Source organism: Semicossyphus pulcher, unplaced genomic scaffold, assembly GCF_022749685.1.
Source record: "Semicossyphus pulcher isolate SPU_LCO1_2020_fin unplaced genomic scaffold, fSemPul1.0.p SCAF_22, whole genome shotgun sequence".
In the NCBI taxonomy this organism is placed as follows: Eukaryota; Metazoa; Chordata; class Actinopteri; order Labriformes; family Labridae; genus Semicossyphus; species Semicossyphus pulcher.
Genome location: NW_027211696.1, coordinates 5,506,572 through 5,521,376, shown reverse-complemented (window position 1 = coordinate 5,521,376; position 14,805 = coordinate 5,506,572). Strand labels below are relative to the sequence as shown.

Here is a 14,805-nt window from a genome sequence, read left to right as displayed (position 1 = left end):
GGCTTCCCCTCTCTGCCTCTGCCACGGTTCATTCATCTCTTACCCTGCATACAGACATCTGATTGGTGGTCAGCGTGCCAGTCTTGTCGGAGCAGATGACAGATGTACAGCCAAGGGTCTCCACAGAAGGCAGACTGCGGACAATAGCGTTTTTCTTGGCCATGCGCCTTGTTCCTAAAGCCAGGCAAGTCGTGATGACAGCAGGCAGACCTGGGGAGAGAAACAGTAACAGAACCACAGAGGACAAGAGGGGGTTAAGACATATGTTAGAGGAGATACAGATTACAGAAAGACAGACATTTATATTCAATTATTTATTCAAGTAATGAAAGTACTACACTTTGTCCCTTCCCTTAAACTAGGATTTTTTAATCAACTGTGCTAGCAGTCTGAATAATGGCACAGCAACGGAATCTCCCAGAGTAACAAGCATGTGTAGGACAGGGCTGCATGACCGCAGTTCTCCAGCTTACCCTCAGGGATTGCAGCAACTGCCAGAGCCACAGCAATCTTGAAGTAGTAGACAGCGCCTCTGATCCAGGAGCCTCCATGGACAGGGTCATTGAAATGCCCGATGTTGATGATCCACACAGCGATGCAGATCAGTGAAATCACCTGGAATTTTTGTATTGTATTATTATTATTATTATTATTATTATTATTATTATACAAGTTTAGTTCAAATTTACAGATGATGTTAATAGCAATTAATGAGTGTACTAAAGTAAAAAAAGAAAAAAAAAAGAAAAAAGGAACACGCTAAGTACCTTGGACAGTTGCTGCCCAAACTCGTCCAGCTTCTGCTGCAGAGGCGTGCGCTCCTGCTCTGTTGCTGCCATCTCATCTCGGATTTTGCCAATCTCGGTGTTGCCAGCTGTGGCAACAACGACACCAACCGCCTTACCAGCTGCAATGTTGGTGCCCTGAGAAGAAGAAGAAGAAGAAGAAAATAAAGCATATTACACATTAACCTTCTGGGCATAGGGAGAAAACTGGTTCTGCAACTGTTTTGTGACTGCTGTAACAATGACAGAGAGAAGCTTCAGCAAGTGTCAACGTGCAGCGAGAGTCAACACGCAGCAGACAGGAGAGCAAATAGTGGTTTCATGGATTTCTTTACTTTACAATTAAGTTAGACTTTCCATTATTTTAAAGTCACCATTTTCAATGTATACATTTTTTCTTCGCACTGACGGCTTTGCCATTGAATACATATGATTTATCAGCTATTAACTATAATGACATACAAGACATTACGCCGATATTAGTCAGGGATTAGGGTATTCTTTGGTCATGTTAACAGCCTCGCAGGACTGTTGTTTTTTTTAGGAATAAGGCCAAAATTGTATTTCTCAATGCATGTCAACATAGCCACACCTATGAGTTCAGGAAAACAGGTTCCAGTTTTGTTGAACTTTCTGTTGTTTCTGACTCCTTAAGTGGCCATGGTGTACACAAAGTGCATCCGTAGGCTTCCGGTAATTAGCTGTGTATGAACAATGCTTTATAGAATTTGACGTTTTTAAAGGGGACATATTTTAGATAGGCAATCCATTTTCTATTATTCTGATGGGTTTTTGAATCACACTGGTAAAGTTTGTTTGTTTAAAAAACTGTATAAATATTTTAATTTAATTATTTTTCGGAGTCTCTTCTTCCTCCTGAAATGAACAAGCCGTTTTGCCATTCAAAGGTTAGACCTTAGCCAGGATTGGCTGACAGTTTTAGCGGGACCGCGTACGTGGGATCGCAAACGTGGGGGAGCGGCCGCACTGCACTGTCACTCCAAAGTTGTAGAAAACATGGCTGATCTAGGATCAGTTATTCAGCCTTCTATGTACTGGCCAGAATCACCAGGAGGTATCGGAATAGTAAGCTGAAACCTTGACAACGACTTGACTACAAGCTAGTGCAAGAAGGCAGCCTGAGGTGAATGACAGTGAATGACGATTGGTCGATTTCAGGAAAAGCAAGGTTCTACTTAGAAATCTGCAGCTGTTCTGAACGGCCCATTTCAGAGGCTTTCTTATTAAAAATGTAATTCTGGAAAAACACAGAATTATTCAGTTTTCACTTTTTTAATGGGAACAATAAACACCCAAAAATGTGTAACCCATGCAAAATATGAGAATAGACATTCAAAAGATATGGCCCCTGAACATTTTCATTCATTTATAAACAATGAAGAGGATGAGGAGCAGACTGTAATCAGCTAAAAGCATCTCGTCACTCACAGAAAAGAGCATGTTCTTCTTGTCCTGGTTGACAGCCCGCGGGTCAGGCACAGGGTCAGTGTGTTTGATCACTGACACTGACTCTCCTGCAGGAAGAGGAAACAAGAAAAGTTTAAGTTGTGTTGAGTTGTAACTGCCACTGCATGTGTGCGTGCACTTTGTGCGTCTGTGCTTGTAATCAACTGTGCAAGGTCTGCACTGTTCTGCTCAGAGTTAGGCAGGCCGCATCTGACAAGCTGCATGGCCATGAATGGGGAGGAGAAAAAATAGCTGAAACACTAAAATATCCTGTGGAATTTGCTACCAATTAAGGCAGTAAAGACAGGCAAGAGTCTTAAGGACTTTATTCACATCAACCTCTTCTCTCATGCATTATACATCCTTCTATATACGCCCTGTCTAATCTTTTCCATCTACATCGCTCTTTTCATCTATCATAAACAGATTCATCCATTTACTTTGCCTTCCCTGCTCATCTCTTTTTGTTTTGGTATTGACTGAGCAGCCATGACGACAGATTGTAATGAGGGCTTGTGCGTCAAAAGGGGGAGAAAATATTCTTGTTGTATGCCTGAGTTGATAAAAAGAGGAGAGTCTGTCACACAGGCATGCAAAGAAATCTTCTACAAGAAATATACGGCTAAATATTTAAGTCATGAGGGGAAAGGAATGAAGCGAAGGGGAGGACGCAGAGACTCCGAAATGCACTGATAGAAGCAAGAAAAACAACATGTTTTACCTGTAAGAATTGATTGGTCTACCCTCAGCGTGGTTGACTTGATAGAAGTCAGCCGGATGTCTGCAGGCACTTTATCACCAACTGTGGACAGAAACAACAAAGCACAGGAGACACTTGAGTACCTCTTCTGACGACAGGTGGAGGGATACTTTCGACAATGAATGCAGACGAGTGGTGGTAAGATTTAACACTTGTCTTACATGTAAAGGGACATGAATAAAATAATAATACCATGAAAGGGGACATTATTTAAAGACACAAGCAATAAACAAACAGAATTACCACACACAGTTACTAATGTCTTTGAAATACAATCATGTATTTGCTCATGCTGCTTTAGCGTAATAAAATAATCAAACTCAAGTTATTTGTGTGAGAGGCTGAGAGAAATTCATGCATTCAAAAGTTATTAATGTTCCACTCATCTCCCTCGCAGGACGCAAATAGACCGCTGCTCATTCTTTCCACTAACACATGGCTTTAGCAATCCCTGGTAAAAACTAATGTAAATACACACCGAGTTCCAAACAAGAGTTTCCTCTGCAGCAGGCAGATAAGTACCATTAAAGCCGCTGACATTTATTAGCTTTGTAGAAAAGAGTATCAAACTGTGAGAGTCCTTTCCATCCTTTGAAGTAAAGTTTAGCTCGGATCTGGGCATACAAGAAGTGCTGATGGGGGAACCATTCAGCTTTGTCGTTTGACTGGACAACAAAGATAAAAAAAGTAGACCTTGTTCTGTATTCATTCATTTGATATTTTCTTTAACTTTACCACTATAAATTAAGTCTATAGGAAGTGGCAGAACATGAAAAAATGCATTACTAACATCTCTCGAAAGGTCAGGTTCATGAAGAAGAATTAAAAGTTACAATCTTAGAAAATGTTTTTTTCTTAAGAAGGTTTAAAGTAATCTCAAAGATTTTCATTTAAATAAATGTCTGTTAAGTCACTATCTATCAGCGAATAAGGTAACACAATGGTGATTGAGCCTATGGCCCACTGATGAACGCCTTTGCATCTGCAGTATATATTATTATTATGGACTGAGTGCCTGGTGCGAAATTCACAGAAAAAAAGGGCTGCTTTTCCGGTCTCTGCGAGTGTTGCAAGTAAACAGTAATCTACAATGGCTGAACAAACATAGAAAAGATCAATGACTATAGATACAAGTTAAAAAAATAAGTGAAAATCCAATGAAAAAAAGAAATTTGACGCTCAGATGAAGGCAAACAGTCGAAAAAGGAAACCGTAAGCGAGGAAATTCCAGAGTTAAAACCGGAACCAACCGTGGACGCCACACACGCAACACTGTTTGTATCTGAGAAGTGTGCTACCACAATTACTGTTTCTCGCCATAGGTGCTGCAAAAGACAAAAAAACTGAGATCTTTGAGATTACAACTTTAAGTAAAAGAAAGTTTGTTATGTTCCAGTTATGGTAAAGTTACAGACACAGGCTCCTGTGAGGAACTTTCGGTTTGTGTTGATTTTGGTGCCCCCTGTGGACAAAGCTGTACCTTTTATCTCTTTGCTGATTTTGTCCTGTACATGCTTAAGTGGTATTTAACAAAAAATCTCATCCTGCTTTTTTTAACAGTCATATGTATCACTCACTTCAAATGTTTGCCCTGGAAAATGTAAACAAAGGCAGTGTGCAGTTAACCGCTTCATCTGACATATACACCCCACAAGCTATTTCAGGCATTCAAAATAACTACATAGAAACAATCAATCTTGTCGCTGATGGTCTGGCTTGTTTTTGTAGGTCATATAGAGTCATCAGAATTAATTTGAGTCTTTTTCATGACCAGCAAAAAACTCCTCGCAGGAGCTTTAAGGTTGAATAATTAGAATTTAATAAGATTCTAAAGCACAATGGAAAGTTCCCCTGTTGCACGACAGTTTAATATTAGCACCAGCCTAGAATAAGACATCACACAGTCTGGAAGGATGAGGGTAAAAGCATTATAAAGCAATGACCGAGAGGCTCTTAAGTGATCCCTCTGTGGACCGTGGTGACAGACATGTAAACCAAGCCTTGGGCCTCTGCAGTGCCCTTCTGAGTGGAGTGGAGAGGAAGAGGGGGTGGGTGGGTGGAGGAGAGGAGGGAATGAGGAGAGGGATCAGATGAGTCCTGCAAAACACACGTCCAAAAATGGGAAAAGTATTTTGATCAGTTGCAAACGTGCTGCTGGATTTGGGGGAGGGGGGGACTGATAAAAACTTGTGTTCAAAGCAAGGAGAACCCGCTCTCTGTCATACGAGTTTAAAATAACAGAAGGATGTTTCCATGTAAGCAGACTCTTCATTCATTCCCACCATTCTCCTGAGTATGAAACAAGATTTAAGCCACTGAAACTTGGACAGCGATGAGGACATTATTTCTCCCCAAGAACTAACCAATAAAAATAAACACATCACTTGACTGTTTTCTTTGTTGCAAAAATCAATGTTATCAGGCTACTGTAAATAAACTGTAACATGTGATAACGATAAGTTCATGGTGAGCGGTAATGCTCCTGGACTTTACCAACTGCACTACCAAATTTGGTCCTCTACTTGACTAGAGGCTGTCAAAACCTCTTCACCATCACCTGCCTGCCTTCAGACTAGATCCCTCTTAACTGACAAGAGATAGTCAAGGAGATGAGCGAGCAGAGCATGAGGGCCGACACAAAGAGATGAGATACTGTGGTCACTGGAAATACTCAAGACCACAGAGTCCTGGGGGAACGTTCCAAAAAAAGAAACTAATTAGAAAACCTCCTCCCTTGAAGTAATAGTGAAACACCCCCCTATTTACCACCCACTGGTGTTTATGGGAGTAAGGCAACAGCAAGTAGAACAGCGCACTTTAAAAGGGCCAGTTCATTGATTTTTAACCTCAGTCCTATCGTGCTATTATGGCGAGCTAATGCCATTATGGTAGGGGGGAAAAAAGCAATTTCACTCTGTGCCTTTGGAGGACGCTATCCGCTTCTCCAATGGGCCCTAGAAACGCATGACGCATTTTACGTCGCAAGCTTGCTAAACTATGCTTCCTCAATCTAGGACGCCCACCTTCGACGCCATGTCTCTTTCAAAATCGTCAGGTTTGAAATGTAGACTGCAGACCTGAAGATTTTTTTATACGATCCATCGGTATATTCTCGTCATATTTCGGATTCCGTACTGAGCCATTGCCTGCAGCGAAAACTGTAGTATTTCACTGCAGCGTCTCTCGCTTGGCCATTCCTTTCAGAGGGAGGGGCGCAATGCATGCTGGGTGTTGGGCGAAAACACGAGCTGTCTTTTTCCACAGCTATGGCGCCAATTTTAAATATTATTGCTTCTATCGATTACAGAGAACACCAGCTTTGACTGACAGTGGCTTTTTTCAGGAGCGAATTTCTCCTTTAACAGGAAGCGACAAAAAAAACCTTATTATTTAAGGCCTGTTTAATCAAACCCTCAACAATAACAAAGAAAGGTATGTTGGGTTGTCTTATGGTCACCGTCTTGACAAATATACGTCCCCTGGGAATTATGAACTCATTAAAGTTACAAGAATTGGTTACGGTTATTTTGCAATCATCTACAGGAATTTGCTGGACTGACGCAAAATTTGCAGCTGTTTCAACTCCGGAGTGACGTTATCTTTCCTTTCATCTTTCCTCATTTTTTAGCCCTGATTTTTTCCTGGGAAAGAGTGGACAGCCTCCAGGACAGGGAACTTTCTTCCTCTCATATGAACAAAGTGTTTTATCGGCTCTCGGTTCCCTAGAGTGAGGGCCAAATGTCTGTTACTCTAGGGAATGTCAATCAGTTTGTATTTGCTTGTGATGACTCCTTATAGTAGTAAATATTAAGGATGACCCCACCCCATGTGACTGATAGTGTGTGAAGATTAACCGCAAGAGTCAAGGCTTGTACTACTATTACACAGCACCCAACTAATCATCATGGGGGGTCCATGAGACTTTAAAGGCCTTAAGGGGGCTGTATATATTCTTTAACAATCGCTGGGACTCCCTGATGTGATAGCACGTAGGCCTGCAGCCTCTTGGGACCTAACAGGAGGTCCTCCAGCCCTCAAGGGACTCGTCAATCCTCTTATGAATGGAAAAATTACAAGACCAAAAAAAAACACACACACACATGACACCGTGCCCTCCGTAACATTTGTGCGTTCAACATGGAGCAGCTGTTTGAATATGCAAGAGGCAAAGCAAAAAAAGCAAAGAGCATGAACAAGTGGAAGTCAGCAGAGGACAGGCAGAAACAAATCTGTTGGCTGATGACAATAAACAGACGATCCTACACTTAAACACAAGAGAGAGGAAATCTGGCCTTCCTGAGCACAAATTAAATCTGTAACGTTTCTAAAGGTGACATCCTGTCCTGCCGTCTCCTCTCACCTAGGGCAGAGCAACGTTAACATCACAGCAGACTTTGGTTAAGGTAAAACCACAAGCAAGGAAAACAGATGTGATCACTCGCATATAATTTACATCTGAGTTGCACACACACACACACAGCCAGAGAGATTGAATCAGGGAGAGAAAGAAAGCGGGAATGAAAGGACATTTAATTCCTTACACACAGGATGTTGTTGCTACAAGGATCAAGGCCATCACTTTGGCAACAGACTAAGAAGCTCTTGTCTAATAAGGAACTGCAGTAAAACGTAAAACAAAAGGTAGCAAAGAACTGTCAGTGTTGCCTCAGCAATAAATAAAACCACTAGAATTACTTCGGGGTTTTCATGAATCGTTGCAAGACTCAAAGAACAGAGCATGAATGGCTCGGCGGATAGACGGTGAGTCATTCTGATGTGGTAAACGGAAAGCTAAAAACGAGGTGATGTGAAAACATGGTAAATCCAAATGTGAGAAACAAGGTTTTTGCAAGCAACTTAATCATGTTGCCTTATTGTAATACTACTTATTATTGTCCTGCATGTCGAGGTATGTAAAGCCAGCCTTTCTGACATTCAGGTCTAACAAAGTTTGGAATCATATTCATGTAGAAAATATGAACATTATAAGAAAGATGAACTTAGTTTAATGTGTCATGACATTATTATAACAAAAAAACAGCTGTGGCCTCGAGACTTGGTGACTTGGACTTGAGTCGACTCGAGTCACTGTTTTGATGACTTGCAACTTGACAAAATATAAATGACTTGAGACTCAGCATGGACTTGCAAGTTAATGACTTGACTTGAGGCTTGATGATTCGGATGACTTGAGTGTGTTCATAAGTTTGAATGTTAGTTGTTAAATACAAAATGACAAAATTGTCAAGTTTCTGTCTAACTATCAAGTATGTACGCAGCTCCCCGGTATGTGATTGTCATGATTGGATGGCTGGCTGTCAGTCAAACTCCTCGCTATGGCAACACGCAATATCAAAGACCACCGCTACCTGATGTTTTTTCCCCAAAGAGAAGCCTCACCAGTCGTACTCGTTACTACTCAATACGAGACCATCATCATGGCTGCGTCTGTGCCAAGATAAAAAGGATACAATTCATTGTCATATTTTTTTGAACAGGTTATATAAATTGGCCAATAATATCCTTTTTTAGACGGGCTACTAATACCTTGTCTTTTCTCTTTATAACGACCGGATACTACAGGTAAGAGTGCTGGATCTTGGTTGAAAAAAAAGAGACTTGGGACTTGACTTGCCTTGCCTTAAATAAGGACTTGATGTGACTTGACTTGCCCAAGAAAAAATTACACGAGACTTGCTTGAGACTTGGACCAAATGACTTGAGATTTACTTGGGACTTGAGCAAAAATGACTTGGTCACAACACCGCAAAAAAATAAACACTTGGAGCGTGGGTGATTTCCATTCAGGTCCACCTTAATACCAGGATTATAGATCATTTATTCTCCACTAGAAAACAAGATTGCTGTTGCGCAACAATGTGCCCAAGGCTGCTAAGAAAAACGTTTATATTAGGCAATTTTAAAGGCGAAATTCAACAGAACCAGCCTAATGACCGCATGAGTAGTTAAAGGAAACCCTGCTCTGACAATCTGATTTGATCTCTAATGTCATTTGGTGAAAGAACCCTCTTTGGCGTGTTCCCCATTTTCTTCTCTACAGCAATGAAAGCTATTGCTGTAACATACATCTATTATTTGTAATAGGCCAAAATGCTGAAATCCAAATGCAGAAAAGGCCACTATACTCCGATTAAGCTGGCAGCTCAGAACTGTGCTGCTGGTGAAAAGAGGGGCAGGTGCGTCACTTGATGCTCTGCCCAGACAGAGCTGGGCATAATCCTTACTGTGTATCAAAAAAAAGGAATGAAAGAAGGCACATTACTCACACAGACATATAAGCAGAGTAATTCACTCACTCTGCACACAGAGTTCCTCCAACCTCTTAACAATGTCTCTACAGGAGCATCTGAGGTTGTGATGGCAAAGTGATCACAGCTCCAGATCTAAACCACTTGTCCGGTAACACAAGACACTTTGCAGCCTGGCATAGCACTCACCCCATCAACCCTTGAACCTGAAACTTGCTGGTTGAGCAGCTGGTGTCCATGCTGCGTTTAACACAAACACATGCACATATAGCTCTTTGGCTAAGTAAACACAGCCATGGTGACTTTTGCAAATACAGCTCATTTGAGTTTGTGAGAGATCCTTAAACATCAAACTTAAATCTGTTAATCAACTCCATTCTCATTACTTATGTGACATCAGAGGCAGATCTGTCGGGCTCAGGACTATATTTATGGGAACAGCCTGCTGCCGTGAGACAGTAAATCACATGGCTGTAAGCGTGTATATAAACCGTTTAGACCAGCTCGTTTGATTTAGCTCCTGTCACACTAAAACATTAAAGAGGGGATGCTGAATTGAATAATAAACAGCGTTTCAATTTGGATAATAACAAAAGGAGATTACCTGCAGTGTTTTCAATTTCTTCACGATCATTAATCAATTAGCTTGAATTGGAAATTATTCATACAATTCAATCTTTACTTTTAGAGTGGTTTTCTTCTGTAATGAATTACTATTTGCTGGAAGCAGGTTAGATGTAATTGCATATGATAGGTTTCAGATGTTCCCCCAGCTGCCTGGCAGCTGCAGCGCAAAGCTACTGTCACTATAAGCAAAGATGCCATGCTCGGCAATTACATAAGTGCTGATTGTGGTTTGAAGCCAGCTCATGCATCAAGTCTTTATTTGACCCCAAGAATATTGTGCGCCGTTATACAATATTCTTTTTCCCCAAGCTTAATGAATCAATTCTACACTCACACCTTCAAGCTACTAACTTAGCTTCTGACAAGATTATAAACACACAGTAGAGACGTCTTTTCTATCAACGTGTTCCATTAACCTTTGCTTTTAGACAAATACGTCTTTCATGGGAAGTTACATAATTAACAAGAAAAAGAGAAAGAACAAACAAAAGCGGATGGAAGATAAAAGACAAAGAGGCTGGCCGACTGAGCTAAATCAGTAAGAAAACACAAGACAAGAAAAACAAGGGAACACTGACGCAAAGGCATAAACATATGCGGCACTCTCCGAGATGAGGTTAGCCAAGAAAAGACCTCTGCCCTTGTATTACATAACTGCTTTCCTTACTTGGGACTACCATTATTATTGAATTGTCAAGGGGGATGAACAGGATGAGGGATCAGCTGTGTGTATGCAAGTGTTTAAAACTGTTACGTGTACGTCATAACACTGTGGATGATGTTTACAGATATTATAACCAATGTTATCCATTCATCTCCTTCAGACAATAGCATCTATGTGTGGTAATACTGCCATCAGTTCAGATAAAATAGTTGACAAAACCATTAGTTGATGAGAAGAGTCTTAGTAAACCAGTGTTGCCGGCATGCCCCTCCTCTTTAAGGAAAGTGGCCATGTGTGTAATGTTTGCATGTGACACAGAGCAGCAGGCTTCTTATGGGTTATGAGTCCTCCAATGTGTGAATAAAGAAAAGTAAGAGGACAAAGTGAAGTGCATGATTTTCACGGCTGTTAAGTAAGAGATAAGCTACAGTTCAAGTCCAGCATTGGTGAAAAGGAGCAGTGTATTGTGTACGCTGCACTGTGTGAATGGAGATGTTATGCTGTGTTGAAAAAGTATTTAAAATGATCAGAGTCCTTGCTTGCTGTTTTGATACACTTGTTTGTGCATGGGCTTGTAAAATATACGTCAGAGGCTCATTATCATGGTTTTGTATTTCTCTGTAAAGTTAAACAATTTTAAGCATTATTTCTCTTCAACTCAAACCATTTCTTTGGTTTCTTCTAACAGTATTTATTTAAGTCAAATTAATTAAAAAGGTGCAATGATGAGTCAACGCGAGGCTTAAATTAAACACTAGTCGACTAGGAAAATATTTAGTCGGGGCAGCCCTTGTGGAGACAATCTCACAAGAAGCGAGCATTGATACCATCTGATTATCCGTGTGGTTTTTCAATGGGGGCCGTTACATATGTTTGTACAGGCGTACAAGTTCAGCATGTCTTCCTTTGGATTAAATGAAAAGCACTGCAGCAGGAGCCTAGTCTCAAAAATCAGCTCAAGAGGTTTAAAGACATCACTTTTGAGGAAGGCATACTCCTCTCAGTGACACTACATTGAACATAAAGAAGAACTTTTAATCTTACCTGCCACCTCCACGATGTCGCCAGGCACAATGTCCCTTGCCTTGATTCTCTGGACACTCTTCCTATCCTGGCGGTACACCTTCCCCATCTCTGGCTCGTACTCCTTAAGCGCTTCAATGGCATTTTCTGCATTTCGCTCCTGTTATGTAAACACAGAGACATGTTGTAAAAGGCTGAATAAGTTACATGGGTTTCTTTTCATATATGAAAGAACAGACCATATAGTTCCACTTTCATAAGGCGTTTTCGATACCAAAACTACATGGGAAAATAAGAGCCATTTTGTTAAGACTATGATGACGCCCTTACTTCTGTTTATCCCAATGTCCCCTTCTTGCCTGTGCAGTTTCTTCCTAATCAGTCTTCACTTGCACTTTTCTATTAGTGCTGACTTTACCTTGCTTGACTGATTGCGCTCAGATTGGACAGTTTTAGTGGCAGCGCCCAGCCTGGCCTGCAGGCAGGCAGCACTCAACCAGACAAGGCAAGACAGGGCACACAACCCCAGGACACCATGGTCTTTTGTAAGGGACAAAAAAGGAACCCAAAGTCTTTCAAAATGCTACTAGCAAAAGGTGAGGGTGTACAAGGTTGAAGGAATGAACAAAACAGGCAGGGACATATCAACAGCAGCTACATCCCCCTCTGCTTTTACATAATTCAGACTGTTTGCATAAAAAAAGCAAACAACCAGCAACTAAACAACCCCCAATTTACACAAGCCTCAGCAGAATCCTCAACGAGCATTCATTTACAACACAATCAACTAGAGACCCACCCAAACTGCCAGTTGTCTTTGACCTGGTATACTGTGGGTGATTTACAATGTAGATACGGGATTACTCACAGGCTATAAATTAATTCTGCTTCAGTTAGGTTATTAGGTGTTAATGTAGCCACCTATTATTACTGACTGTTTTCTAGGCCATTCTGAATTTGATGGGATGACGGAGGTTAAAAAACCAAAAGGATAATTAATTTTCTGTGTGTTAAGATGTAATAGGGCCTCCATCCACCACTGTTGCTGCCTCTGCATCAATGCTTCGTGCCTATAATTAAGGAGTATGTTGACAAATCAATACTGCTTCTCAAAGGATCGGAGACTGTAACTCCTGGGGGGAAGCCAAGACTCGGCAGGCACATAAAAACAGAGGCATACAAATACCTCCTCACTAGCTACAATTAAAACAGTTGCCTTTGTCGTCTTGTTCCACTGCTGAAGACTTAATGTTGTCCTATTCAGTCGAAGGGTTAGAGCTGGAGCTTTCCTGAAAGGCTAGCTTAATGAATAGGGGTCAGAATATATCAAGGGAGGAGGAAGTGGAGCAGGCCAGGTATTCCGTGTGACTGAGAAAAAGAGAAGTGCATGAAATTGGTGTGTTTATACCCTGAGGGCCCAATGGGACATGTGCGGTATCCTTCAGTTGAATGTCAAGGATACAGGAAGGATGCTACGTTTCAATTGTCATCTCTTTGATCATTAAAAATAGAATAATAAGCTTTTCAAATTAGTTTTCTGTTTTCGTCTTTCTTTCTGACTTTTATTAAAAAGAAAATCTCTTTCCACAATACCATGCTTTTATTCTTATTCATTTTGGCTACAGCTATTGAGCTATATCAAAGTTTGTAATGAGACACGACTGTCAGGGTTTAAAGACACACAATCCCTCTTATTTACTGCGACGTCGCCCCACCATTCAACCTGTGTGAGTGTTACGCAGACGGTGAGGCGTAACAGCCCCGTCTGGAACAGGCTGTGTAAAAGGGCGACTGTCTCTAATTCCAAGGCATCAATTTATTTAAGACAACTTTTAACAAAAACATAAAGTGCAAGATTTGTTATTGTAGTGTTTACCTGCCAGACTCCTACAATGGCATTTGCTATTAGAATAAGAAGGATAACAAAAGGCTCCACAAAGGCTGTTACGGTTTCTTCTCCCTCTTCAAACCAGGCCAATACCTAAAGACAAAAAGAGAGAAAGACATTAACAATTATTAAATAAACAGTTAAATATTAAGCTAGAGATCCTGAACGCACTGAAGTTCTGACGGAACAACATTAGCCGAACCCCCAAAGAAACACCAGAAACGTATACTCCTGCTAGCTGGACAACTACACTACTGTGCAGTTAGAAATATTCCATATATGCAGATATATTCTTGACAAAAGGCTTGCTACTAAGGTGCAAGACAATGGTAATGATCAGATGACCAATTAACAGATATATCATACACGTTTCCAAGATTTCTTATTGCTACGCAGCTTTATATTTTGGTGTGTTTTTCATGTACTTTGCTTGCAGCTGCGCCAGAACCTCACTTCAACTTTTTTCGGCATAATGAATTTAAATATCTAACAGCCAGTTAATAATTCATAATAAATATCAGGCCAGTTTCTGCAAGTGTTGCTACTAATCTTGCATGTATTGCAGAAAGTGGGCCAAGTGTGTTAGAAAATCATGCCAGAGAGAGTAGTAACCACTCTCTCCTCTTTTAGAATCTGTGCCAGGAGTGAAGTGTGTCAAACGATACGCCAAAGGGCTTTTTTCTACGCCAACCTATTTAAGCAAGGCCAATCATACATCAAATTCAATTCGGAGAGTCTATTAAAAACGGTCTGCCTCTTTCCTCGTTCCTGAGGAAACGAATACAAAGTCTTGTTGTTTGCAAATGTTTATATACGACTTTTGTCCACATGCTGCCATGTTGAAACACACGTAAATACGTCCGCATGTGCTTGTGTGATTGAGAGCAAGCCATGTACTACAGCTGGGATTTATATGTTTTGTAACCATAGCTGGCTGTCATCACCATGCCTGTGTGACTGATGTTATGACAGCCAGTAGGCCGCTAGCCAATCCTAGAAGAAAAAATTGCCAGAGGAGAGTTAACACTTCACACAACTACACTGCAGATCGGCACACACTGGTGGCAAGAACACAAATAGCACAAGTTCTGTCTAATCATCATTGGAACTGTAATGTTGTGTTCACAATAACAACAGGAACACTGGAAATCAAATTAGTGTGAAGAGTTTTAGTCACAGCGAGAGTGTAGCTGCTTGTTGATGACAGGAAACTAAATCATCGGAGAGACATTAAGACTTCTCAGATGTCCATCACTTTAACTCTTGAAGAGCCAAACACGAAGCCGGTTGCTTATCCAGCAATGTGCCACATCATTAAGTCA

At 40.9% G+C, this 14,805-nt stretch overlaps 1 protein-coding gene across 2 annotated transcripts in view; it reads right to left on the bottom strand.

The window, feature by feature from the left end:
- Positions 1 to 14,805, bottom strand: part of LOC138601950 (sarcoplasmic/endoplasmic reticulum calcium ATPase 2) — a 28,656-nt gene that overhangs the window by 11,893 nt on the left and 1,958 nt on the right. For both annotated transcript variants that reach the window (XM_069673289.1, XM_069673290.1), the window contains exons 4-10: positions 13,472 to 13,576; positions 11,617 to 11,755; positions 2,974 to 3,054; positions 2,235 to 2,320; positions 768 to 923; positions 474 to 615; positions 44 to 210 (exon numbers count right to left, since the gene is read on the bottom strand). In XM_069673289.1, the coding sequence (XP_069529390.1) occupies positions 44 to 210; positions 474 to 615; positions 768 to 923; positions 2,235 to 2,320; positions 2,974 to 3,054; positions 11,617 to 11,755; positions 13,472 to 13,576 (876 nt within the window). The remainder of the gene's footprint in view (positions 1 to 43; positions 211 to 473; positions 616 to 767; positions 924 to 2,234; positions 2,321 to 2,973; positions 3,055 to 11,616; positions 11,756 to 13,471; positions 13,577 to 14,805) is intronic.